General features: G+C 37.5%; 1 protein-coding gene across 1 annotated transcript in view; it reads right to left on the reverse strand.

Annotated features, from left to right (window-relative positions):
- Positions 1–27,528, reverse strand: part of LOC140147299 (uncharacterized) — a 130,369-nt gene extending 102,841 nt beyond the window's left edge. Inside the window, exon 1 of the mRNA XM_072169077.1 lies at positions 27,445–27,528. Within this exon, the coding sequence (XP_072025178.1) occupies positions 27,445–27,472 (28 nt within the window). The 5' untranslated portion in view covers positions 27,473–27,528. The remainder of the gene's footprint in view (positions 1–27,444) is intronic.
- Between the last annotated feature and the right edge of the window lie 375 nt (positions 27,529–27,903).

A 27,903-nucleotide genomic window follows, 5' to 3' on the forward strand; every position in this document is an offset into this window, starting at 1 on the left:
GGACTATCATTGTACTCAGCATGGTTCCTGTTCCTGTTGCTCTCTAAGTTCCTAAGATGAAATTTAACAAAAATGTCAGAAAAGAAGGAAAAGAAGAAGAAGGAAAAGAAGAAGATATAAATAGCATTAAATTCAAGTCAATACGGGCTACAAACAAAGATATTTTTACTTACCGTTGGGACGTTAAGTAACATGAGATCTAGAAGAGTCGAAAAACAAACAAAAGAATAACACAGAATGAGAACACTTTTTAGAATTGTAGCGATTGGTCTTTGAAACTCGATTTCCTTTTTCAGATCACCCGCGCGTATTATGAAATTTCGCCTGCGTTTGTGAACCAAGAATCTGAAAAAAAAAATCATTATTTGGTAAAATTGTACTTTAGACTATTATTTTTGTTATTTTTCTTCGAAGTGAAAACCGGTCGCAAAATCATTTCAGAAGCAGGAAATAAACAATTCAGTCTTCGGTGATATTCCGCTAGCTTCAAGTGTCTTGTTTGCGTTTAATTTTTGTGAGAAATGGAAATCTCAAAATAATGAATAATGAAAATGTTGCCTCAATATGAGCTGAAAAAGTGACACACACACAAAAAAAGGAAATCGAGTTTTTCAAAGAGTACTATATGGGAGTACTGCATGATATCGCGCAGAGGCGGATTTACGGAAAAGGAGGCCGGCTGTCAGCAAAGTAGTTCGGGAGCCTTTCAGAGAGGAGAGGCGAGAGGTGAATCCACAGCCTACAGCAATTTGGGGGGGATTCATGGTGAGTACTTCTGTCGTCTTCGAAAAAGGGGAGTCAAGTCGAAGGGCGGGTTACTCCAATATAAAAAGCTTACAGGGTTGGGCTGCCAAAATGTTTTATTTTCTTTACGGAAGATCTTTGAAACACATGGGTCCCTTTCTTGACGAGACAATACTTTATATATGGGTCAGAAATGTCCGAGAAAATTGTGTAAAATAGGTCTATTGGGACGAACAAACTTTGATAACGTTTAATAGCTCTCGTCTTATTGGTGCACTAATGAGCTCCAATAAGCGCACAAATTACTTGAGCTAATCGTAAGTCAATTCGCGCTCATTTAGCCTAATTCAGGGTAGGGTGGTGGATCAAACTTCGAGGGTAGTAGAGGGGGTTCAGTGTTGTGTTGCGGGCCCTAGCCGTAATTTTTTTTTGTTACGAAATGGCATAACTGGGCATTAACAGCAGAGACAAAAAAATTATTTAGAAGCTGCTGACGAGGAAACAAAAATATTCTGTGATATTGAGTTAAAACTTGATACATGTAGTTAGATTAGAAAAGTGATGTTCATATTTAGCCAAATTTCCCAGGTGAAAATGGCACGTTTGTACTATTTATTTTGCTGCCCAAAACCAAATCTTTGACCTGTTTTGTAGCCATGCATTCATGTACTTACAACGGTGGAAATTCCACAGCCCTTCAATTGAGAAGTTCGATTGAAATCTATTCATAACATGATATTAACTTTAAAAAAACTTGCATTTTATCAGCTGAAACGGAGCAATTCAACTACGAGATTCTTGTGAGATCAGTGCTGCCCAAGGAAATTATATAACAACTGAAAGTGGTGATCTACTAGGTATTTTGAGTTCATTGATGATGTTATTGATCCACCTGCTTGGAGCGGGAAACTCGAGGATGTTTTGATTTTCCTGGAAGTGGTATTTCTATCTCCAGCGTTGGTCTTGAGTAGAAGATCAAAGATGTGACTTATATAGACGAGCAATATCACAGTATTATCTGGCTTTCTGCATATAGAAAGGTTTCTATGCAAACACGATAAACCATCATGCGCACAGTTTCCACCTCGATACACTTGAGCACACATTTTCGTCCAATAGCAATGTAAGAGATGTGGGTGGAGCTTCTAGCTGAAAAATGGACCTCTTTGATTGTTTTTTGTCGAAACCTCAAGTGTTCTCTTCATCCAATCATAATTTTATATATATCAAACGAAAGCTAACACAACACCCTAAAAATACTTTTCGTCACTAGGTCAACATATAACGCAATTCAAATGTTATAGCAAGGCGAATGTGGAAAGCTGTTAAAAACTACCTATCCAAGCAATTTTTTGACCAAAATGTAGGCTTTAAAAATCAAAACCTCAAGTGTTCCTTACAATATTTTTTCAAATTTTATGTCATTAAATGAAACAGCACACTTATATTGTCCATATACTAGCGTCACTAGCATGAGCAATGACCAATTCTCTTTAAATTGCAAATCTTGTTCAAAAAGTTACTATTTTCGCCTGTTTTGCGCTTACAAATTGATATGATGATGAATGTGTCAAGGCATGGATTTTTTCCATCCTTCTCGGTTTCATAAATGAACTTTTTGCTCGCTGTAGGTTCAATTTTGTTTAGATGCTCGTGAAGACTGTCCGTCGTGTCCCCTTCACTATTCGAGAATGTCATCAACACATCTTTTCCACATGCGTGGTCGACACTTTAAGGGGCGGTATGGATGGCCTGATTTTCTCATATTTACCGCGATCGGGCTAAACCGGTGATCCCATCGCGACACCGAACTTCTGCTTGTATTGAATTGACAAAGCTCAATAAGTCCATGATGTCCTCGACTTCAAGCAATGTTCTGTTTTTAAGATCTTGGTCACGAAAAATGAGATGTCTAATTATTTCAAGCGTTTTGGTGACCGAGGTGTTAGTGAACAATGATACTACGTCGTGTGACACAAAGATCTCATCTTCTTCGAAAATTACTTCAACTAAATCTTGAGCCAAATGTTGGAAATTATTGACGTGGTGGATAGAAGGGAAAATCAAAGCTAAGTTTCCCGCTCCAAGCAGATAGATCAATAACATCATCAACGCTTTGAGAAAGCCAGAAGGTTTTTGGCGAAACTGTGAGCAGAAAAACGTAGGTTTTTCATTAATTTGTTCTTGATAAATGAACTCAAAATAGCTAATTAATTGAAGTGGTGATACGTATACTGATGCTGTTGCATGGCCGCAAACGTAACCGGCCCAGCTAAAATATGAATATTAATAGACCAAAAATGTACGGCAAGAGTTTTTGCACCACGTACATTTACAAAAGGTTACTCTCTATAATGTGCGCACTGCCGGTAGAATAACAAAAGCGACTGGTAAGCAAGTCTACTTAATGACCTCTAAAGGTCAAGCCGTCTGAGAAAATAAAAATGGGGTACCCTGCAGAAACCGCCTCCTTTCGAGCAAAACTACAGCTTATTTAGCTAATAATGTCAATATCAGTAGAAATATTTTCCTAACCATAACGGGCCAAGACCTCAGCTATTATGTTATTTCATAATATGTAATGGAAATTAAAGTGGACGTGTTCGTCATGATTGGTATTGACAAAGTGACAAGCTCTAATTAATAAGGTAATATATCAGATATGGAGGTATCCAATTATTATACTATTAATTAGACGGTTTAACAAATCAGCATACGATCCTGGTATAGCATGAATCCTTCAGGCCTCTAATGGCGGTGCCTATTTTTGCTCACAATCCCATGTTACCTTATTTATAAATAGCTCAATATCGTATCGTAATATCGTAATATTGCTGAGTTTTAAATTCAAATTTTAATTTAGTTTCAACTGAAAGCTAAAGCTTGGGAGTTTTATTGCACCAACCTTACAATTTGCAATACAACTCTATGTAATATAATAAAAAATTAACTTTATCATGTTCATTTGAGTGTACTTTTGGCCATATCTACAACAAAAGTTGTACCTAATTAAAACGTTGACTTAATGTATTTCAAGCCACAAAGGGTCCTTAAGAATCTGATTTTACATGTTAGCCATGGGGAACAAATCATTACAGAAATCTTTGTTATTAAAGCAATTTTGTGATTACTGATTTTCAAATACTAAGTAACATGATGTGCATCGGTGTCGTCCTAGTAATCTGTGAATAACAACAACTCGAGCTCTAATCCATGATTTTGTATTTTACCTGCAAATTAGCCAATGTTAGATAATTATGCAAAATGAACTGTTTTCTTTTGCATTATCTATATTATAATATGCCATGTATATCTGTTTCTCTGTCTGTCCGCCTATTTTCTTGGAGACTATGGGTCACACGTTCCTCAAACTTGGTGGGTGCATCTTGACCCGAGACAGAACAAGTTTATATTGGTTAGTGGGTCAAGGTCAGGGTCACCCGAGGTCATGCAGGGTTCATCTGAGTAAAACCTGTCATATGGGCATCAAACTTGGTGGGTGGGTGTCCCTGGGGGGGTTTGGGGGACATCAACAATTAGTTCCCCCGGAATTTTGAGGTGGTGGGTCTTTGGGAGCTGACGGCGCGGCGTACCGGTAACAGCTAGGGGTCTTTTGGAGCTGTGAACTGGGCTGCGAACAAGTAAAATGGGGCTTTTCAAGCTGCGAACAGTCGAAAAGTCCAAATCAAGGGTCTTTCTTGGCTTTTTGGTTGAAAATCGCCTGAAAAACAGAAATATATGCGAAATGAGCAATTTTGGGGTCTTTTAGAGCTGAAAGTATCAAAATCAAGGGTCTTTCGGAGCTCTATTTTGGTCATATGTAGAGGGTCTTTCGGAGCTGTGTTGCGAAATCCAAAAAAAAAAAGGGGGGGTTCTTTCCGGGTGAACATACCCGTAAAAGTGCCTCCGCCGGGTGGGTGTATTTTGACCCGAGACAAAACAAGTTTGTATTGCTTAGTGGGTAAGGTCAACCGAGTTCATCCAGGGGTCATCTGAGGTCAAATTAGTAAAAACTGTTTTTCTCGGAAACTAGGGGTGTTCTTTCCTCAAACTTGGTGGGTGGACGTACCTTGACCCGTAACAGAACAAGTTTGTATTGGTTAGTAGGTCAAGGTCACCCGATGTCATCCAGGATCATCTGAGGTCAAATTAGTAAAAACTGTCATATGCGCATGAAATTTGGTGGGTACAGTCAACATTTAAAACCAAATTTTTGGAAGGTCATTTTGGGCTCATCGGGGGCCATATGAGATCAAATTAGTACAAACTGTCAGATGAGCATGAAACTTTATGCGTAAAGTCACCATAAGCCAGGTAATCGCGACAGCCGAAAACCGCCAAATACGGGTGACCGCCTAGTCTATATTATAATACGCCACGTCTATCTATCTGTCCATTTGTCTGTCTGTCCGCATATTTTCTCTGAGACTAGGGGTCGCGCTTTCCTCCTTGGTGGGTGCATCTTGACCCGAGACAGAACAAGTTTGTTTTGGTTAATGGGTCAATGTCGCCCGAGGTCATTCAAGGGTCATCTGAGGTAAAATTAGTAAAAACTGTCATATGGGCATGAAACTTGGTGGGTACAGCCACCATTTAGAGCCCAATTTTCGGAAGATCATTTCGTAGATACAATCAACATTTGGATCCAAATTTTGGGAAGGTCATTTCGAGGTCACTATGGGTCACCTGAGGTCAAACAAGTAAAAACTGTCGTATGGGCATGAAACTTGGTGGGTACAGTCACCATTTAGAGCCAAATTTCGGAAAAAGTCATTTCAGGGTCACCAAGAGTCGTCTGAGGTCAAATTAGCAGAAACTGTCGTATGGGTATAAAACTTGGTAGGAACAGTCACCATTTAGAGCCACATTTTGGAAGGTCATTTCGGGGTCATCTGATGATCTGAGGTCAGATTAGTATAAACTGTTGTATGGGCATGAAATTTGTTATGCACAGTCACTATTTAGAGCCAAATTTTTTGAAGGTCATTTCGGGGTCATCTGATGTTAAATTAGTATAAACTGTGGTATGGGTATAACGTCTTGCTCAGTTTGTTATGGATGGCGGAAACCTTCAAAATACGCCTAAGAATACGCCTAAGAATACGCCTAACCTTAGACGTCTAAGATGCAATCTTAGACGTCTAAGATGCATTCTTAGGCGTCTAAGATGCAATCTTAGGCGTCTAAGAAATTCGCGGTAGACTTAAATCAACGAATCACAGGACCAGAAATACCAAACAACCAATCATCTTAGGCGTATTCAATTATTGACCAATGAAATCTTAGACGCCTAAGATTTTACACGCCTAAGAATTCTTACACGTCTAAGATTGATATTTTAGTGATGGACGGTATCACCAATGTGGTTTTCTCTGAGGACTTGCAGCAAAATTGATTAATTGGTTTGATTTTATTTTCGTTGGTTTGGTGTGCTGTTTTGGTGTGGCTAGTAGTAGTCAGGTATTAATGTTGATGAGCATGATGACGGCGACGACGACGACGACGATGATGATATGATGATGATGATGATGATGATGATGATGATGATGATGATGATGATGATGATGATGATGATGAAAATTAATACACAAACAACAAAGAGGAACAAACATGCCTAGCATATATTTATATACCTCCATGATTCTATTTTTAACATGGAAAATTTGACCTCTTGTCTTCTTGCACTTTGCGGACTGAAATTATGCATATCTGATCCCTTCAATAATATAAAAGACGATTTGACCTTGGTGAAAATATGTCACACGCTGTTCGAATTACAAAGACATAGTTGGTTGACCTTATAATGTGTGTGCAGTAATAACTTGACCTCTGAACGTATTGGATATAAACACATCATACCCTACACCGTCAGGTTAATTTTCTTGTTGAATGGAGGTATCGAGGTCTCTTAACTGTGTATTTTGGCTCAGTCATAGCATACGTGTTATCCCTCCCATCCCATCACCCCTTTCTCTTTGGGATTGACGCGGGTGGCTATGGAGAGAAAAGGAGTTTATTAAAACACGCCACCCAGCCATTGTTCGAAATATTCTCTAACGCACAGCGTCCGTTGTACGTTTTGATCGAATTTGCGATACCGTCCATCACTAGTCACGGTCTAATGGTCAATCTTAGACGTGTAAGAATTCTTAGGCGTGTACAATCTTAGGCGTCTAAGATTTCATTGGTCAATAATTGAATACGCCTAAGATGATTGGTTGTTTGGGATTTCTAGTCCTGTGATTCGTTGATTTAAGTCTACCGCGAATTTCTTAGACGCCTAAGATTGCATCTTAGACGCCTAAGATTGCATCTTAGACGCCTAAGAATGCATCTTAGACGTCTAAGATGCAAAGATTGCATCTTTGCATCTTAGACGTCTAAGGTTAGGCGTATTCTTAGGCGTATTTTAAAGGTTTCCGCCATCCATAGTTTGTTAATTGCAACAGCCAGGTAATCGCGACAGCCGAGAACCGCCAAATACGGGTGACCTAGTACCTCTTTAATGTGGCTTAAACTACATTCAAAACATTGGTAGCCTTGGTAGCGAACCGTAACACCTCATCAGTTTGTGAACAAATAAAAATGGAAATTTATCACAAATATTAAAATTTTACAGTTGAGTTAAGGGATGGGGTATGAACGTTTGGACAGTATTTATTGTGGGACGTTAGAGCACATCAGACATATCGAATTGCATTCTGAATACGAAGAATGTCCTTCTGATATCAAATAATTTTTATTTTTGAAATTCGCAATGTAATACACATTTTATGGCAAATGATTAAAATTTAGGTAAACTCGAAGTAAACTTTATAAATCTGATGATTTATACTTAAAGTGTATGTAGGTGGGATGAAAAGCCAACGATCAATTGAAAATTTTGACCTTTTGTATTGAAGATATGGATTTTCCCCAAAACACCAAAAAATCCATATCTTCAATATGAAAGGTCAAAATTTTCAATTGATCGTCGGCTTTTCCTCCCAGCTACATACACTTTAAGAATATATCATTAGATTTATAAAATTTACTTCGAGGACTGTTATATATCAAAATGTGAAAAATATCCAATTTTAATAATTTGTCATAAAATTTGTATTATATCGTGAATTTCAAAAAATGAAAATTATTTGATATCAGAAAGACATTCTTCGTATTCAGAATGCAATTCGATATGTCTGATGTGCTCTCATGTCCACAAAAAATACTGTCGAAACGCTCAAAACGCTCATTCCCGATCACTCAATTACAAAACATTTGACCAGGCTTTCGCTGTATATGTTAGCAACCATTACCAACACACAATTACCAATGTAAACGTTCATGAAAGTTCATCTGTGTTGGTATAAAGCATGATTTTGATTTAAACTTTTGATCTAAACACAAAGAATTAATTCCTATATTCCTCGGATAATCAGATAGACCTGAATTATCACCTGACCAGATAGTTAGACGCTGTGAAGCCTGTCTGATTTTATTTACAATGGAGACTATTTTGTACAGTTACACGGTGCGGCCATGGGCCTTCCGCTTTCTCCGGCACTGTGTGACATTTACATGGAAGATCTTGAACAGAGAGCTATTGCGACAGCACCCCACCCCCTCTGTGGTGGTTTCGCTATGTCGATGACACCCATTGCAAGTGTCACTCGCAAAAATTTCTTGACCATCTAAACTAGCTGGACAAGGACATCAAATTCACCACCGAAGGAGAGGAAAACAACTCGCTTGCCTTTCTAGATACCCTCACCATTTCGTGTCCAATCATCCCATTGATCACAAACTTGGAGTCATCTGAACTTTGTACCATAGGTCTGACACCGTGGTCACTACCCACCAGGATCGCGAGGACGAGAAATCACATATGAACAATGCTTTAGCGAAATGTGGATATCCCAAATGGGCTCTCGATAAAGCTACACAACCAAAAACTCACAAAACGAGCGATGTGGGCGAAAAACACCCAAAATAAAGGTTACGTAGTTCTCCCCTACATCAAAGGCACATCTGAAGTCATTAGAAGGACTTTCAACAATACTCGGGGAGCTAGAGGCACGTCATGTGCATCCCCCCAGGACTAAACCAAACCAACTTTTTTAGGTTCCTGAGATGACCCTAAAACATAATCAGGATGTTCCCAAAAATATAAACTGGCCCCAAGTGGGTTTTTCCAAGATGGCGTCCAATTGGCCTCCAAATGCAGGTAATCACTATAAATGACCATATATGAATACTATTTCTGAATCAAACTAACCTTTTTTAGCTTAATTAAAGAGCCCAGCATAAGCTCAAGTTGATATAAAGGATAAAACGTCCCAAAAGTCAGTGTATTTTTTAAATGGCGTCCAAAATGGCCGCCAAATGCAGGTAATCACTATAAATGACCATATATGAATACTACACTCTAAACTACAGGGATTTAAATTCAAATCCAAAAGACCCACTTTTAAAAAATTTCAGAGACTGTAGCTAGGGACCAATCAATGTAGGATTAAAATAAGTCTTTACAAAGTTTTATAAATTTCAGTCCCACAGGGATTTAAAAATGCAAGTCCACTGGATTTAATATTCAAGTCCTTTAAGATTTACTTTTAAGCATATCTGGGATTTATTTCAAAATAATATAAATCTTTATGGGGATTTAAATATCGATATTAAATACAAGTCTGTGTGACTTCTTATCAAGCAATACGTCTATTCACGGCAGTAATACCAAGTCAGGACTACTTCTTTCATAAAGTTCAAGCCATAGTCTGCAGTGCCAGTGATAATTTCAGTGTCACTGCAGTGGCCGAGTGTGATCCTTCATGGAAATAAGCTTCCCATTTATAAATTACATTATGTGTATAGGTAAGCTTATACAGTAGAAGCACAGACTACTACCTCGGCGATTGAAGATAATGTTCACATTTGCCCTTCGTGCACAACAATGTAAGCTTTCTCATGGAAGTTATAGTCACTGACATTGGCAATTACAGCATCTGGGATGCCATTCTGCAAAACAAATTCGTCCATATCACTTCATTCATTCACTCTCCACCACACGAAATCGCAAAAGAAAGATGGCGGCTGAGCAGTCCAGGAAAACGTTTCGATTGATCACATGCACGCACCATCGCGTTGTGATTGGTTTACTGTTTAAGTCTTTCGAAAGATTTAAAAATAGATTTTCTTTTTCCCGATCCCAAAGAAAATTTAAATCAAACCCCGCGTAAAATAAATCTTAAAGACTTAAAAATTTTCAAGTCTCAACTAAGATTTAAATTTTAAGTCTTTCTAATTTAGAGTGTATTTATGAATCAAACTAACCCTTTTAGCTTAATAAGAGAGCCCAGCATAAACTAAAGTTGATATAAAGAAAAAGAATTCCCAGCAGTCAGTATATTTTCAAAATGGTGCCCAAAATGGCCATCAAATACTGAAAAAAGTTAATAAGTTAAATAAGTTATCATATAACGGGATTTTTCTGAACCAAACTATAACTTGATTTAGGGCCTAATATATTTCTAAGATAAGATAAAGGGAAAAAGCATCCCAGCCATCAGTGTCCTTCTGTGATAGCACCTAAAATGGCCGCCGGAATTGGCACCAATACTAAAAATGACTAAAATTTTTTGACCCTGAATGAAAAAAATACAATTAAAATATATAGCAAATATTGTTTCCTCCCTATTATAAGTTTACATCACTAATGATATAAATAAATAATTGGAAGTTTCCTACAGCGAATGTATACTTTTCTCACTATTAAACAGGTTAACATCAGCAATGACATAAGTAAATAAATGGATATTTTCTATAGCGAGTGTCGACCGCTTTCTACTCACAAACATGTAAACCTGTTAAAAATAAATATATAGCAAGTATTCTTTTCTCACTATCATGACTATTGAAGAGGTTAACATCAGTAATGAAATAAATAAATAAATAAATAAATAAATAAATAAATAAATAAATAAATAAATAAATGGACATTTTCTATAGCAAGCGTCCACCGCTTTATACTCACAAACATGTAAACCTGTTAAAATGAATATATAGCAAGTATTCTTTTCTCACTATTGAAGAGGTTAACATAAATAATGACATAAATAAATAAATAAATAAATAAATAAATAAATAAATAAATAAATAAATAAATAAATAAATGGACATTTTCTATAGCAAGCGTCCACCGCTTTATACTCACAAACATGTAAACCTGTTAAAATGAATATATAGCAAGTATTCTTTTCTCACTATTGAAGAGGTTAACATAAATAATGACATAAATAAATAAATGGACATCAGTGTCCTTCTGTGATAGCACCTAAAATGGCCGCCAAAATTGGCACCAATATTAAAATTAATAGTGAGAAATGAATACTAGCTATATATTTAATTTTAATAGGTTTACATGTTTGTGAGTAGAAAGCGGTGGACATTCGCTATAGAAAATGTCCATTTATTTATAATTTATGTGAGTATTGGTGTTAACCTGTGCAAAAGTGAGAAAAGAAAACTTGCTATATATTTATTTTTAACAGCTTTACATGTTTGTGAGTAGAAAGCGGTGGACACTCGCTATAGAAAATGTCCATTTATTTGTAATTTATGTGATTATTGATGTTAACCTGTGCAATAGTGAGAAAAGAATGCTTGCTATATATTTATTTTTTAACAGCTTTACATGTTTGTGAGTAGAAAGCGGCGGACACTCGTTATAGAAAATGTCCATTTATTTATTTATGTCATTGCTGATGTTAACTTGTTCAATAGTGAGAAAAGAATACTTGCTATATATTTATTTTTAGCAGGTTTACATGTTTGTGAGTAGAAAGCGGTGGACACTCGCTTTAGAAATTGTCCATTTATTTACTTATGTCATTGCTGATGTTAACCTGTGCAATAGTGAGAAAAGTATACATTCGCTGTAGGAAACTCCCATTTATTTATTTATTTATTTATATCATTAGTGATGTAAACTTGTATTAGGGGAAACAATATTTGCTATATATTTTAATGATGTCTCAAGTTTGACTTTATATTTGACTGAATAAGCATTAATATTTGAGAATTTTTAGTCATTTTTAGTATTGGTGCCAATTTCGGCGGCCATTTTAGGTGCTATCACAGAAGAACACTGATGGCTATGATGCTTTTTCCCTTTATCTTATCTTAGAAGTATATTAGGCCCAAAATCAAGCCAAAAAGTTATAGTATGGTTCAGAAAAATCTCGTTATATGATAACTTATAGTCTTTTTTTTCAGTATTTGGCGACCATTTTGGGCGCCATTTTGAATATAATACTGACCGTTGGGAATTCTTTTTCTTTATATCAACTTGAGTTTATGCTGGGCTCTTTTAATTAAGCTAAAAAGGTTATTTTGATTCAGAAATAGTATTCATATATGGTCATTTATAGTTTTTACCTGCATTTGGCGGCCATTTTGAAAACACACTGACTTTTGGGACGCTTTATCCTTTATATCAACTTGAGTTTATGCTGGGCTCTTTAATTAAGCTTAAAAAGTTAGTTTGATTCAGAAATAGTATTCATATATGGTCATTTATAGCGATTACCTGCATTGGGGGGGGCATTTTGGACGCCATCTTGGAAAAACCCACTTGGGGCCAGTTTATATTTTTGGGAACATCCTGATTATGCTTTTGGGTCATCTCAGGAACCTAAAAAAGTTGGTTTGGTTTAGTCCGGGGGGTGGGGTGCACAGGAGGTGCCTCTAGCTCCCCAAGTATAGCACATCGTCAGAGGTCTCAAACCACATTCACATCGAGTCTCCTGGACGTAGACTTGGACAAAGTGCACATACTCGACATAGTATGTGGTTCAAACGTGGAGTCAAAGAAGCTGTTCAAAGCCAACCAACCATATCTCAACAAAGAAGGGGCCGGTTCAAACTTCCAGGAGTCTGTTATCAGGTCAAAGGTCAAAAATATCACTCACTCGCTGATGAAAGATGGAGTACCATCTGAAAATTCCGAGGTAGGAATTATTTCTTTGAGTTTGGATCAAAATCAATTACCAACGTATTTACAAATTATAATGGTGTTCACGTTATGATAATGAGTTCAGTAATGTTTAATACGAATTCTACCTACACTGCAAATTTTGCAATGGTTGACCCGTTTGTATACAAATGGCTGAATCAATTGATTTGAAAAAAGTGTTTGTGAACTATTGGTTGGAGTGTTTGAGGTGTTTGTAAACAAACGGTTTTTCTTCACGGATGCAGGTTTGCAACGGATAATCTATTTAATATCAAGCAGCAAAACGGTGGATCCGTTTGAAAACAAATGGCTGAACCAATTGATTTTGGCTGAACCAAAAGGGTTTGTGAACTATTGGTTGGAGTGTTTGAGGTGTTTGTAAACAAACGGTTCTTCTTCACAGATGCAGGGTTGCAACGGATAATCTATTTAATATCAAGCAGCAAACGGTGGAACCGTTTGTATACAAATGGATGAACCAATTGATTTAAAAAAAGTGAACTATTGTTGGAGTGCTTCAGGTGTTTGAAACAAACGGTTCTTCTTCACGGGCAGGTTTGCAACGGATAATCTATGTGGATCCGTTTGTATACAAATGGCTGAACCAATTGATTTGAAAAAAGTGTTTGTGAACTATTGGTTTGGAGTGTTTCAGGTGTTTGTAAACAAACGGTTCTTCTTCACGAACAGGTTTGCAACGGATAATATATTTAATATCAAGCAGCAAACGGTGGAACCGTTTGTATACAAATGGCTGAACCAATTGATTTAAAAAAGTGTTTGTGAACTATTGCTTGGAGTGTTTCAGGTGTTTGTAAACAAACGGTTCTTCTTCATGTACAGGTTTGCAACGGATAATCTATGTTAATCCGTTTGTATACAAATGGCTGAACCAATCGATTTGAGAAAAAGTGTTTGTGAACTATTGCTTGGAAGTGTTTCAGGTATTTGTAAACAAACGGTTCTTATTCACGGACAGGTTTGCAACGGATAGTCTATTTAATATCAAGCAGCAAACGGTGGATCTGTTTGTATACAAATGGCTGAACCAATTGATTTGATAAAATTGGTTGTGAATATTCGAATGGAGCTGTAACATACGACCACGACCACGATCTCCGAGAAAAAACGTAATTGATACTTTGCAGCATATCTTTATTCATAAACTGATGATAAATGTTTACAGATCTATCTGAGCCTTGTGATGTGGCTATATTTTTCCATAAAAACTGTGATTTTGAGCTAGAAAATTCATGCGACCTCCACTTTCTGTACAGTGCCTCATTTCAAATATATACACCAATCCGAGAAGCGTTTACTGTATTTGGCCCTCTATTGACGGCAACACAGATGTACCAGAGCGGGAGATTTAATTCGTAATTCAATACTCATGATTGTGTATTGAATATCACTGTTGTGTACAATTCCCGGGTACAATTCTGTATAGCACACAATAAATAATGGATGGAACCCCCGACCTCGGGTCACCGCAGTTTTACATCGGGGACACCGCAGTAATGGCGAAGTCGGATAGGTGTATAGTTTTAGTTTTGGTTTTGGTTTTGGTCACGTGGTTTCCTATTGTCCAGCCTAACCACTTGAATCATAAGATATCGAACTCATTGTTTCTACCTTTTGTTTAAAACCGAACATTTGTGTCAGTCAGTTTCGGTTTTGGTTTCAGTTTCTTATAAGTGGTGTGGATCGTAAAATTATTTGATTTGAAGTTACTTACTCTAAGTATACAAAAGAAATGTTTAAATTTCGCAGTGCAATATTCACGAGCAGAGAAGTCGAACAAAGCAGTCTACATTTGAAAGCATTGATTTAGTTTGAAAGCATTGACTTGAGACTACGAATTAGCCTAAGCTGATTTCACTGTGAAAATATATAGACCATCGAAATATTTCCACAGACATTACAATAGCCACTTGACAGATTATGACTTCATTGATATCAACACTATTATACACAGCTCTATTTATGTGCATGTCGCATGACGGAAGATCAATATCATAGGAAGCTGGTTTAAACTAACTTTTATTCAATTTATTTATTGGAGAATTCAGCATCGAAGTGGTTACGTAATTCTCTTGGTTACCGGATCACGCTATTTTGATATGCCTTCAAGTGCCATATACTTTGTGTGGTGATTGTTTCGATCGTGGTTCATAACTCAAGCGCGTGATCCCGTTGACATAGTAACATTACGTAACTTCGATACTGAATAGAGAGAGAGAGAGATAGAAGAGATCGCCAGGGAAAGAGGGTATGTGTGTGTGTGTGTGTGTGAGGGGAGAGAGCATTGGAAGTGGGAAGGAAGGAGGGGAGAGGGGGGGTCAAGAGTGGAGTGGAATAATAGGGAAGAGTCGATATCGAGTGTGGGGAGGGGGAGGGAGGTGGTTATATATAGGTGGCGGAGGGAACATAGGTAAGAGGTATGGGTTGTGCTTTCCGGGGAATAATCTAATTCATAATCAAATCATCTACATCATCATGCATCGTATATATTTCAGACAAATAAACAAAACACCCACCACCCCTCAATATATGCACATGATTTCTACATGTAGGCCTAGGTCTCGTATATATCCAACGATCTCGGAACTCGGTGTAATTTTAAGGTGTCATGGAAGTGTGCCATCTAGATCTACGGCAAAAGTCGCCCGCGTTGATAGATATCGATAATGAAAATGTGAGCACAATAGGCTATTATATACGTATGGTTATAGGCCATTATACTTTTGATTATATATACCCTCTTGTGTCCTCCCAGCACAATAGTGTTATGATTGCATACCACTTCATCTCCACATTTTAATCCCTTGATTTTTGGTTTCTGAACAATAGAGAAACCAAAACTATATATTTGAAATGAGGGAGTGTGTAGTATATAGGACAAAGGAAATCGATCGACAGCATCGTTCGTTTCATTATTGACTGTATACGCTGGCGAAGTTATGCTATAATCGGATTAACTACCATAGCAATAGGTGAAAACAATTTTTGAATATACCGCGCTGCACAGGTACGCTCACGCGGCACGTACCTCTGCATTGAACCAAGGAGGTTAGATATAGAAAGGAGAGGAAATAGATTACGTAACGCATATTGTTCCTTTGTGCCTATTAGAGTTTCCGCCAAGCTATCCATCGAGAGGTACCTTTTGTTTGGGACAAAGGGCTTCCGACATTAAATCGGTAACTGACCTGACAGCGCATTAACGCTATATAGGCAGATAACTGTCATTAAGCTTATTTATTATTTTAAACTGTTGTGGTTTGGTAGTTCACAGCATCTTACGAATGGTAGTGCGCTTTGGCAAAAACTGCATTGCGCAATTCATAGCGAGCGTGTAGAAGAATTAAAATATCACAAATATACTTTTATAGGTGCTGTGGTTCTTGAGTTATGTTGTAAAGAGGGCTGAAACAACAACACTTTTGTAAAACGTACATAACTCATTATACGATTTGTAGAATGACCTTTTGCAAAACATCAAGGTGTTAAATTTCAATAATATATTGATCTAGATAATGAAAATCAATTTTTTTGGTTGCTTCGACCAACAATTCCTCGTCTACCCTTAAGTGATCAAATGAAAGTCGCGTGAAAGCGTCTACATGGACGAGAGGTACCTTTTGTTATAATACCACACAAGGGTGTGCTTGTGTTGTCGCATACACACAAAAACACACTTTACCGTCGACATAGAATTATTGACCGCCCATCTTAATTTAGGCGCCTCATTTAAATAAATTCAATAGAGTTGCTGATCGATTGCCGGTAACAACGTGTCATTGCTGCCATGTATATAGGTCTATCTGTGTCATTTTCTACGATTAACTACTTCACAGCTATTATGTTGTTATCATGGTTATAGGCCTGTTCAATAAAATCAAACGGACCAATTGAGGTAGTGAAGGAGGGTCGAGAGGTGAAAAGAGGAGAAGTGGATGGGTGATCGAGATTGTAGGGGACGGGAGGAAGACAAAAAAAGAAAGGAAGAGGGGGAGAAGGGACCAAAATTCAGATTTTATATAGCGCAGCGTAGACCCTCGTGGAGGTAGTCTTAGGCCAGACTGTATGTGGCTATCACGAACATACAGGATCGACGAGTGCCAGACCGACTGACACAAACTGACTGTGTAGGAGACTATCGTAAAGGCAGTTTAAAAGCAGATGACAATGTATGCTCGCTGACCGTACAGAGGTCAGTCACAGGCTAATGTCATTAGCCTTAGTCGGATGTCCTTCAGCCTATTATGTGTTTAAGAACTATTAAACAGGTGGGAACACAATGGCCATTCGTGGCTGTGGATTCATCCTACCATGGCATATTCTGCCATGAAGATATCGGGGGCGATGACACTGTGCGTGGTGTGTCTGGAATCACACTGACGGCGGAGGAGAATACTAGCTGGTCAGACAGTTTAATTTTATCAAGCATATAATACCTGAACAATCACCGTCATTTGATCGATTTACTACAGAATATATTGTGTATTCAAAATATCATTTTAATATTGTAAACCTGTTAACTTATATTGTGTACTAAAGTATAAGGACACGTGAATAAAATCATGTCGAAGACAAAATGGCCGCTAATCCGCCTATTGTCTAGACCTAGGATACATCTCCCGGTTTGGTTATGTAACCTAGGATGCTTATCCCTTCGTATAGATCCCTGTTAGTATCTACGATTGCAGACATCCACAGGTGATTAGTTCAACCTGCTTGTAGTGCAGCGCGATATATTCAAAATTGTTTTCACATATTGCTATGATAATCCGATTTATTACGTAACTTCGCCAGCGTATTGAAGTGCAATCACGTACTGTACATTGTAATACACCTACACAGATATCAAAGAGATGAAAGAGGAACTTAGAACATTGTAAACAAAACTGAACGAGTAATCATGCTGAAATTCTTGATGAAATGGAAAAGAAAACACTCCACGAGATCAAATCAACAGTGGATACAAACGTACTTGATTTGGAAGAAACATTATTACTATTACTATAGAAAGAATAACTTATTGGTATATGGTGTGGAGGAAAAGAAAGGGCAGAGGACATTAAGGGGTGGTTTGGAATGACAGGTGAGTCAGGGGTCAAAAACAAAATGTTTACCTTTTTGACCTCAGCACATGTGTATGTATGATCTGCCATACAAAAAATTAAAAAAACAATACCTCAAAGTATCATTTTTAATGTTTTTTGTCATAATCACGCTTTTCTACAAATTTCATCTGTTTGTACCGGGGGCGTGTCTGTTGCCAGGTAGGCCTACATGACAGCATAGACACACGTTACAACCTTGAATAATAATACAGAATTGTGACGTTATATTCTTCTTAACCTATCTTAGAACTGCCTATTATTTCAATTGTTATACTGTTCTGGTTGGTTTATTGCATATACTGTATAGAAATTATGCAATATGACGTCGAGCATGACAGAGTCATCTTCATTCAAATAAAATTCAGGTACCCGTAAGGTACCACGGAGCAATTCGCACGATAATACAATAAAACAGATGAAAGGTATGAATGGTTGTGGAATCGAATTGCAGACCTGTCCCTCTGTCACCTTAGAACTGCATCTCGTAGGCAATGGTAGGTAATAAACCAACCGGAACGGTATAACAATTGAAATAACAGCATGTCTTGGTCTCAATTCAAGATGTGCAATTTGGACACACCTACCCGTTGGCTGATTTATACTTCAACAGTTCCTCAAAGCGATATCAGAAAAGCCACTATCTCATTGTTCATTGGCCCGCAGTATGCGCTCGCCCCGGGGCACTCAACTTTAGAATTGATGGGTATATGTGCCTACAAGCGTCGCGAAGTAGGCGCATATCAGTACAAAACGTTGGGTTTTTTTTTTTTTATAAAAAAAGGGTCATTATGTACAATCAAAATGAAAAAGGGGTCATTGGGTATAATATTTTGAAAACTGAAGATGCCTGGTCATCGGGTATAGTCGGCTTCAAAAGAGGGGCATATATTGACAGGCACATACCGTCACCTCTAAAGTTGATGCCCCCCCCGGGGTGCTCGCATTATATTTCGTTCATGGCTCGGCTTTTAAAACTCCCACACATCACAATAAGGCTATTGAAAAGTGTATAGAATAGCTAATGATAGACCGGTCCCTGCGATTAGTCGCGGACCCGAGCGACAATATAGTAAACACATCGAGTTTATAACACAAGTGACAGAAGTCGTGAATTATGGAGGGTTTCATTGAACTTCTACCAGCAAAATATGGAATAATACTAACACAAGACACCAATCGAGATGATGATACCAGCCATAATGGAAAGCTTGTATTTGACCTTCTTATGAATCCAATTTCGTGGCGAGAAGTTAAAAAGGTAATGTATATTTCAAGAAATTTGGGTTCAAAAATTCCGTATCAGCTCGTATCATCAATTCCGTAAATATGGCGTATAGAGGCACAACTTGACAATAACTGAACTATTTAAACGTAAAGGACGCACTGGATACACATAAATTTGTGTTTCCTTGCTGGCGGAATAGTTGCAAAACTCTTTTTTGTCAAAAAAGTTGGACAATTTATGAATTATGATTGGCAAAATAGCGAAAGAAAATAGACTTTTCCAACCATGTAAAACTACACTGGGTTGTTGACATGGTCGACATACAGTAAGGCATATGCATATTCCTAAAGTAGGAGGTAAGTACTATAATTAATTGTTTAAAGTGCTCAACATACCAGCAAAAAGTCATAGGGTCATCAGAGTACAGGGACTTTGTGAAATACTGGGTACAAAAAAAAAGGTGCGTGAGCCGATATGCAACATCAAATATAAAAGCCGATTTACATAATTTCCCATGACCTTACAGAAGTGATCGTGCTCAAATATAAAACTATAGAGTTTGGTCCTTGATATGCACCATCAATTGTGTACTTGTGATCAATATTGCTAGGCAAACAATCACAGCAAACATGCCAAAATCCTCCCATTTCTCCTCCATTTACACACATATAAACCCATCCCTTAAATCAGTCTTGATGGATGTGTGGCACCACAACTTTTCTGTATCTGATGATCAACTGGAGAGGAGAATAGTTATGACTGATTGCCATATACTACATCAGTCAAAATTTGCTAAACGTGACAATAATGGGAAAATGCCTCCTTGTCCTATTATTGCGAGAGTTGCTTATACACGTGACCGGCATTTCTCTGTGGACCCAAAGTACTACAGGACATACTCCTCTTATAAACAGTTAGGACGCGGGACTACCGATTGTTATTGTTCTGCAAGGCTCACTCAGTCATTTAATAAGGCAATACAAACAATCGAATTTGGTATTCAAATGAACAAAATTTTGAGTTACACCTTTTCAGTGTAAAAATTTTTTTCTCGGCCAAATGAAAAGCAATAATTTTCATTTTTTCAGTAAATGTCAGGAAAAACTGTAATGCTTGATACTGTATTTTTTTTCCAAATCTTAGTGTTAAACTTAGTCGTGAAATTCAGTCATTTAGTGTAAGATTTTCGATTTTGATAGGCTTCAACTCTGCCCGCGAGCCTTTTTTTGGATCAATCTTTTAGCTTTTCAAAGTAATATAGTTCGCTAAAGAAGGATTTTTCCCAACTTTCTAACATCACCGTGAGCGATATATCATAGTTTTGTCAGAATTTCCGTTTTGATTTCATAATTTTTGACTACTAGCTAAAATTTTTTCAAATCTATGCGTGAAATTTTAGGCTAATACTAGCATTGTGGACCCGGGATTGTGGATCGATATCTCTGGGTGCCCGGCCGCGGATTATTTTACCGTAGTTCACATTTGAATAGGGAGCCTGTTTAGGCAATTATATACCTATTAATATTGATCGGAGATTATACTGTATTCACTAGTAATAGTATATCGTGTGTTTGCGCTTTATTCCGTAATCAATAAGTATGTTAAACAGACGCATTTCTTGCAGAGCTACTCGTAGCACAGTGGTAAAGCGTCTGACTATGCATACATAGGTTGTTGGTTCGAACCCCGATCAATCCTTTGGTAGAATTTTAAATCTAATGTATTTAATTTATTTTTGTTAAGTAAGAAGAAATTAATCGCAATGTGGTGGAACCTAGCCTATAATACATGTAACACTATACATGTACATTATGCGTTAGAAGTTTCTCCTATTCAAATGTTAACTACGGAAAAAAATATTGCTGCCCGGCCTGGATACAGTGTTGCCAGAACTTCAATATAGCAAAGAAATTACCTAGTGTTTCAATTGTCATGAAGGTGACTGGGTATAGTGCCTTTTGTTTGTGTTTGTTTGAAATTGCTTAAACCCACCGAAAGTCATAATGAAGCAGCCAAAACAATACAAGGTTAAACATGGAAGTTTATAACAACCTATTATAATGACCTAAAGGAAAAATCATTTATGGCAACAATGAGCCTTGCATTGTAAGTCATGGTTAAAATGTGTTGAGTACCCACCCCACCCCATAGGCCTACATAATATTACATACCGGTACCTTATAATATTTATATAGCACGGCTATAGCTATAGCCTACATTTAGAAAGTAGGTCCTATAGCGCTAAATTATGACAAATAGGCCTACACAAACCCGAACGCAAGTCTGAAGGGTGTAATGAAAATGCCAACCCGTGATGGGGGGTTCATTCAAAATTCACCTGGAGATAGGAGGGACAGAAAATTAAAATCCCCTCTAATAACACGCGAATTTTTCTAGGTTTGGACAGTGGATTTTCCCAAGGACCTCATCCTAGGTAAATAAACAAACAAACAAACAGACAAAATGGTTTTCATAATCATGGAATCCATAGCCCCTATAAATTGAAATTGCAGGCTATCACGGGAGCAAATTTCCAAAATTCACCTCATTTACCAGAATTGGGGATTTGGCCTACCCAAATCGCTGGTCAGGCAATCCTGGTTTTCAATGGAAAAGGGACCTGGTTGACAACAATTGAAATATCGATTATTTCTGCTGGTTGTTCTCGAGATAAAGTACTCAGTTTGACATTTTCGGAGCATGAAGGGACAAAGGGTAAAATAAAAACGGAAATTCTGACAAAACTATAATATATAGACCCACACGATGTGCTTTACAGAGGTGGGAAATATCTTTCTTTAGCAAACTATATTAGTTTGAGACGCTAAAAATGAATTCCGTAAAAAGCTCACGGGCGAACTAAAGGCCTATAAAAATCAAAAATATCACACTAAAAGACAAAATATGATGCTTGAATTTTAACACCAGGATTTTTAAAAAAATGTATATCCAAGCACTATGTCTTTAACTGACATTACTGAAGAAAAAAAAAATATTGCTTTATATTTGACCGAGAAAATAAATTTCATAGCAAAAAGGTGAATCTCTGAATTGTGCTGATTTTAACATGTATCGATCGACTTTTAGCGCGACTATGCATTTCTAAAGAATTGGTAGTCCCGCGTCCTAACTGTAAAAGAGAACGTGGGAGGCTGGCTTCCATCGCTTACAATCTTAGAAAGGAAAAGCATGCAACTCATGACAAGGATCAATGCCAGGAAGACCAAAGTTATTTTGGAATACAATCCCAGGAACAGGCCTGATGCGGACAAAAACATTGCCTGCGGTGTTCCACAACGGTCGAGATTGGGCCCACTTCTCTTTATCTTGTGATGGTATTACGAATGCATCCAACGTACTTGACTTTGTATCGTTTGCGGATGACACCACTATTTTGTATTCTGATAAAAACATCAATGAAAACATAGTTTTGATAAATGATGAATTGAAAAAAGTTTCTAAACAAACTAAATATGATATTAGATGACAAATAAAATACATGATGACACTAAAATTATATTAAACTATACGCAGCTTGCCGAGTTAAAAACACAAAATTCTTTGGGTTATTATTGATGAACATTTAACATGGAATAGTCATATTGACTACATAACTAAAATCGATTTCAAGAAATATTGGCGTCATGAACAAACATTACTCGTTGACTGCCGATAAAACGCCCAATAAAGACTTAGTCACCGGACCGCGCCGGCCAGTTAAAGTACATGCCCTATCACACCACTCCACACCATACATAAATTCTCCCAGTCACATTTCCCAAATATGAAATTAAAAAAGGCAAATTTTAATTTACTTCTTTTAAAGTTTGGCAGAGGCGGGGTTCGAACTCACGGCGCAACGCTTAGTACTCTATGAGCCTAGCGCTTTAGACCACTCGACCACTTGTCTTGTTGTTATTTAATTTGAAACTTATTTAAAAATATAATCGCTACCACGTGACAAGCAAAGACAGAAAACGTATTATATTTTGGAATTGTATCATTAATGTGTATTATAATAGAGCTACCATTATTTATATTGTTGAATTCTCAAGCGCATCATTTCGAATTGAGTTTTATTCCTAAAGCCCGATACTGACTCCACCTGTACATTTTAATTTCATCGCGGGATGCTGAGATGTTTGAAAAGCATCGCAGCATCGCATACCGCTGCGAAGTGGAGTCAGGATCGGGCTTAATTCGAACCACCAGCATCCATGGTTCGATGTAGAGAGTCTTTCCTATTCAGAGGAAATATTGCAATTACACACCTTATTGCCTTTTAACAATAACCAATGACACTAGCACGTAATTCCAGTCAAGCACCAATCTTTAATCCTATTGTTGAAGAGGATAATAAGCTTATACTTATGTATAGCATTCGTAAAAAAGCTTAAGTCTTTGTTTGCTTTGGTTAAGTCCTGTTCAAGTGGTGGATTAACCAACAATTAACAATGAGAGTACATTCCTGAACCTCGTTCAGTTGGCGATGATTTGAAGTGACCGCCAATTATGACCATTTGATATTTAATAGGGGCCTACCAGCAATGTGGAAAAAAGAAATAATGTAGTGCCAAAATAATGTACCCTTTTACGGAAGGAGCAAAGTTTAACAAGTTACAACTCCGCTTCTGCAGTACGAATGTCAGCGGCGAATGTCAGGTTATTATTTCCCAGTCTTGAAAAAAAATTGCAGGCAGAGGTGGGAATCGATCTCGGTACCTCCCGGTTAAAAAGCACTGTGCAAAACCACTAAGCCAACTAAATATCTGTCGTGAGATGCTTGACATTAATCTTTGATATTGCTGAATGGAACAAATCGCGGAATTAAATCAGTAATAAAAGAAGTAGATTCTTATTTAGCGGCCAAATTGGATAAAAGGGGAAATATTTGTCCCTGCTCTAAAGAAAATATAGGTTAGAAAATTATCAAATAAATTTAAATTAAAAATTGAGACTTTATATTTATTTATTTCACAAGGCGGCATTTTCACAGACAAACACTGTATACGCTAAAAACTTGACTCTCATTACTAGATGATGGCATAGCTCAGTGTTAGAGCATCTGACTTGTAATGTCAATATCGTTGGTTCGAATCCGCCTGCCAGCAATGGTTATTATGATTTTAATGCTACGCTACAATTTGTTCAATTTTTTTTTCATTTATTTATTTATTCATTCATTCATTCATTCATTCATTCATTCATTCATTCATTCATTCATTCATTCATTCATTCATTCATTTATTTAAATAATTTGATATATTTGAAAGGGGTATTTGAGCAATTTGAAATTTTTACCCCGTATAATCCTATGGGGTCATTTTGAACCCACCCCTCCCAAATTGCCAAAACCTATGAGTTTAAATCATACATAATGATCAGTACGTCAATCATGAGTGAACACCGGTTGGTCACTGCATTTATTTGGGAATGGGTAGGCACTGCAGCTTGATTCACCATCCACAACATGATAATGTGTGCACATACTACATTATATACACTTGTAGGCCTATGTTGTTGTTGGTGTATAGTAATGGGCCTTGCAATTGAAATGCCTCAAGCTTTTAATCCGATATGCAGATTATCTATTTGTTTTCATGAATTGGAAGACATTCTTTGATGTATTACTGAGCTCAATGATCTGAAATTACTGGAGTGTGAGGTCAGCATAGTATTTTATTAACAGAAAGTATAGAGGCCCTGCATGAAATTATCGATTGGCTCCAAACAAAGGATTTGAGCCGGTGTCCTTCACCGTAGTTATGGCGGAGTGCAGTCCATTCAATCAAATGTTGTCATCAACCTATTTGATTGCAATCATGCTTTTGTTGAATGCATTTGAGTAGTCCGCCATATTTACGGGATGATATGTCACATGCAAGGCCTCTATTCTCCAAATTCATTTCCTAATGTATGTGAGAATGATACAATAATGACATGATGAACATAGAGCGTGTTTATAGTGGTGTACGGTATTTATACGGTATCATTATACGCATATGGGATTAGGATGGAATGTGACTTATCCGTTATCTCGGCTGTTTATAGTGGCAACCAATAGCGCTATTCTGGATCCGAGGTAGATGAACTCAGCGTGTTCGAGGTCACCACAATGCAATATGGGAGACACAAATATGGTGCCAGTTTCAAATAGTTTGCCGTCGAAACGATACCGGTCATTTATTAAAACATTATTGCTACAGTGCCGTGCCATATTTGTAGGTGATGTGTTATTACAGTGACAAATTTGAGCTCGGAGAATTATATTGCCCTGCTCCACTTCCTTGAATAACGGTATCGTTAATCCCTGTCTGTTTATAGTGACCGTATACGGAATGAATATACTGCAATATCCATCGATATCGAAGGATATCAGTTCCGTATAATATGTGCGGCAAATAGCGCTATTGGTCTGTTTATAGTGGCGACCAATACCGTATAAGATGTACTTATACGCTAAATACCGGATAATCTGGATCACTATAAACACGCTCAGTGTCATTGATGCATCAGTTTTAAAATAGACTAGGCGGTTACCATATTTGGCGGTTCTCGGCTGGGCGCGATTACCAGGCTGATGGTGACATGTCCATATGACAGTTTTTACAAATTTGACCTCAGATGACCCCTGGCGACCCCAAAATGACCTTCCAAAAATTTGGCTCTAAATGTTGACTGTACCCACCAAGTTTCATGCCCATACGACAGTTTTAGTAATTTGACCTCAGATGACCCCTGGGTGACCTTGGATGACCCCAAAATGATCTAAACTTATAACTCTAAATGTTGACTGTACCTACCAAGTTTCATGCCCATATATGAGTTTTTACTAATTTGACCTCAGATGACCCGTGGTGACCTTGGATGACCCCAAAATGACCTTCAAAAATGTTGTTTTAAATGTTGACTGTACCTACCAAGTTTCATGCCCATACGACACTTTTTAGTAATTTGACCTCAGATGACCCCTGGGAGCGGACCCCGGTGTCAGATGACTTTAAAACGAACATAAACATCTTCTTGACAGGACAGAACTACACCCACCCACCGAGTTTGAGCCCCGTACGACCTAGTTTCATGCCCATATGACAGTTTTAGTCATTTTACGTCAAATGACCCCTGGGAGGGGGCCCCGGGGTCGGATGACTTAACGAACATGAACATCTTCTTGCCAGGACAGAACTACACCCACCCACCGAGTTTGAGTCCCGTAGGACCTAGTTTCATGCCCATATGGCAGTTTTTAGTCATTTGACCTCAAATGACCCCTTGGAGGGGGCCCCGGGGTCGGATGACTTGACGAACATAAACTTCTTCTTGCCAGGACAGAACTACACCCACCCACCGAGTTTGAGCCCCGTGCGACCTACGACGGCCTCACATTAGCAGTCACAGACAAAACCTAAATCTACAGAATATATCCATTACTCGTCTCGAAAGAGCTCAAAATAAATAACTTAGAAAATTTTCTTGATGTCCTTTAACATGTTTCCACAGTTAACCATCGTTAGCCATGGATATCTATGCTGTAGAACTGACCGGTGACTAAGTCCGATTTATTGGGACGTTTATCGACCATCAACGAGTAATGCTTAAACATTACATTCCGTATCGAATACTACATACTTTGTACTGTACCTTGATTCTACCAACCAAACTATGGTATACTTATTTCGGTGAATACCTACAAATGCTACTTAGATAAATGTCAAACTTCAAAAATGGGCAATAAGAACAATTAATAAATTGTGAGTTGTCATGTTGACTGGGAATGCAGCCAGACAACTATGTATTAGTGTTTATGTGCTAGTATTCTAACACTCAGGATGTGTATGTGTAACGGTTAGCATGTGTATGTATTGTATGTGTTTCTTTTTTTTTTTTTTTTTTGGGGGGACAACTATATGTGTTAGTGTTTATGCACTAGTATACTAACACTAAGAATGGGTTTGTGTTAGTGTACTAACCATTTGCTAACGGTTAGCATGTGTATGTATTGTATGTGTTAGTTTTTTTGGGACAACTATGTGTTAGTGTTTATGTGCTGCTAACACTCAGAATGTGTATGTGGGGGTGTACTAACGGTTAGCATGTGTATGTATTGTATGTGTTCTTTTTTTTTGGGGGCAACTATGTGTTAGTGTTTATGTGCTAGTATAGGCCTACTAACACATAGCATACATGCATTGTATGCGTTTGTATTTTCGGGACAAATACGTGTTAATATACTAGCACTAAAATAACTAAAATTTAGAGTGTACGTGTCGACAATGCAGAGACAATGTTTCCTAGTTTTGGAGTGCGACCCCGAGTGCGACACTGATTATGCATTTACACAGAGGTCTGGTACTTACTTGTCGAACATAACGTCCACATTGTCATGTCAGATGGGGTGGTGGATGATGTTTGCACCAAAACATAGTTAATATCGAAAAGACTACTAGGATCTGTGTAAGAAACAACCTCGGTACCTCCTTGGCTGACACTAACTGTATTTCCCGCAACTTCCAAGTCCAAATCATTGTATCCGGCATTCAAGGTTAAAGCCATTGCCGGATTACTGGTAGCTCCTTTAGGGTTGATACTTATCATATTGTTTCCCACGTCGAAATCTGAGTTTGCAAATAATAATAATAATAATAATAATAATAATAATAATAATAATAATAATAATAATAATAATAATAATAATAATAATAATAATAATAATAATAATAATAATAATAATAATAATAATAATAATAATCCAAGGGGGGGGGCGATTTTGGCACACATGAAATAAAGCGCTCTAAAATGCTTTGGAATGTAATTTT

The sequence above is a fragment of the Amphiura filiformis genome, chromosome 3 (genome assembly GCF_039555335.1).
Source record: "Amphiura filiformis chromosome 3, Afil_fr2py, whole genome shotgun sequence".
Taxonomy (NCBI): Eukaryota; Metazoa; Echinodermata; class Ophiuroidea; order Amphilepidida; family Amphiuridae; genus Amphiura; species Amphiura filiformis.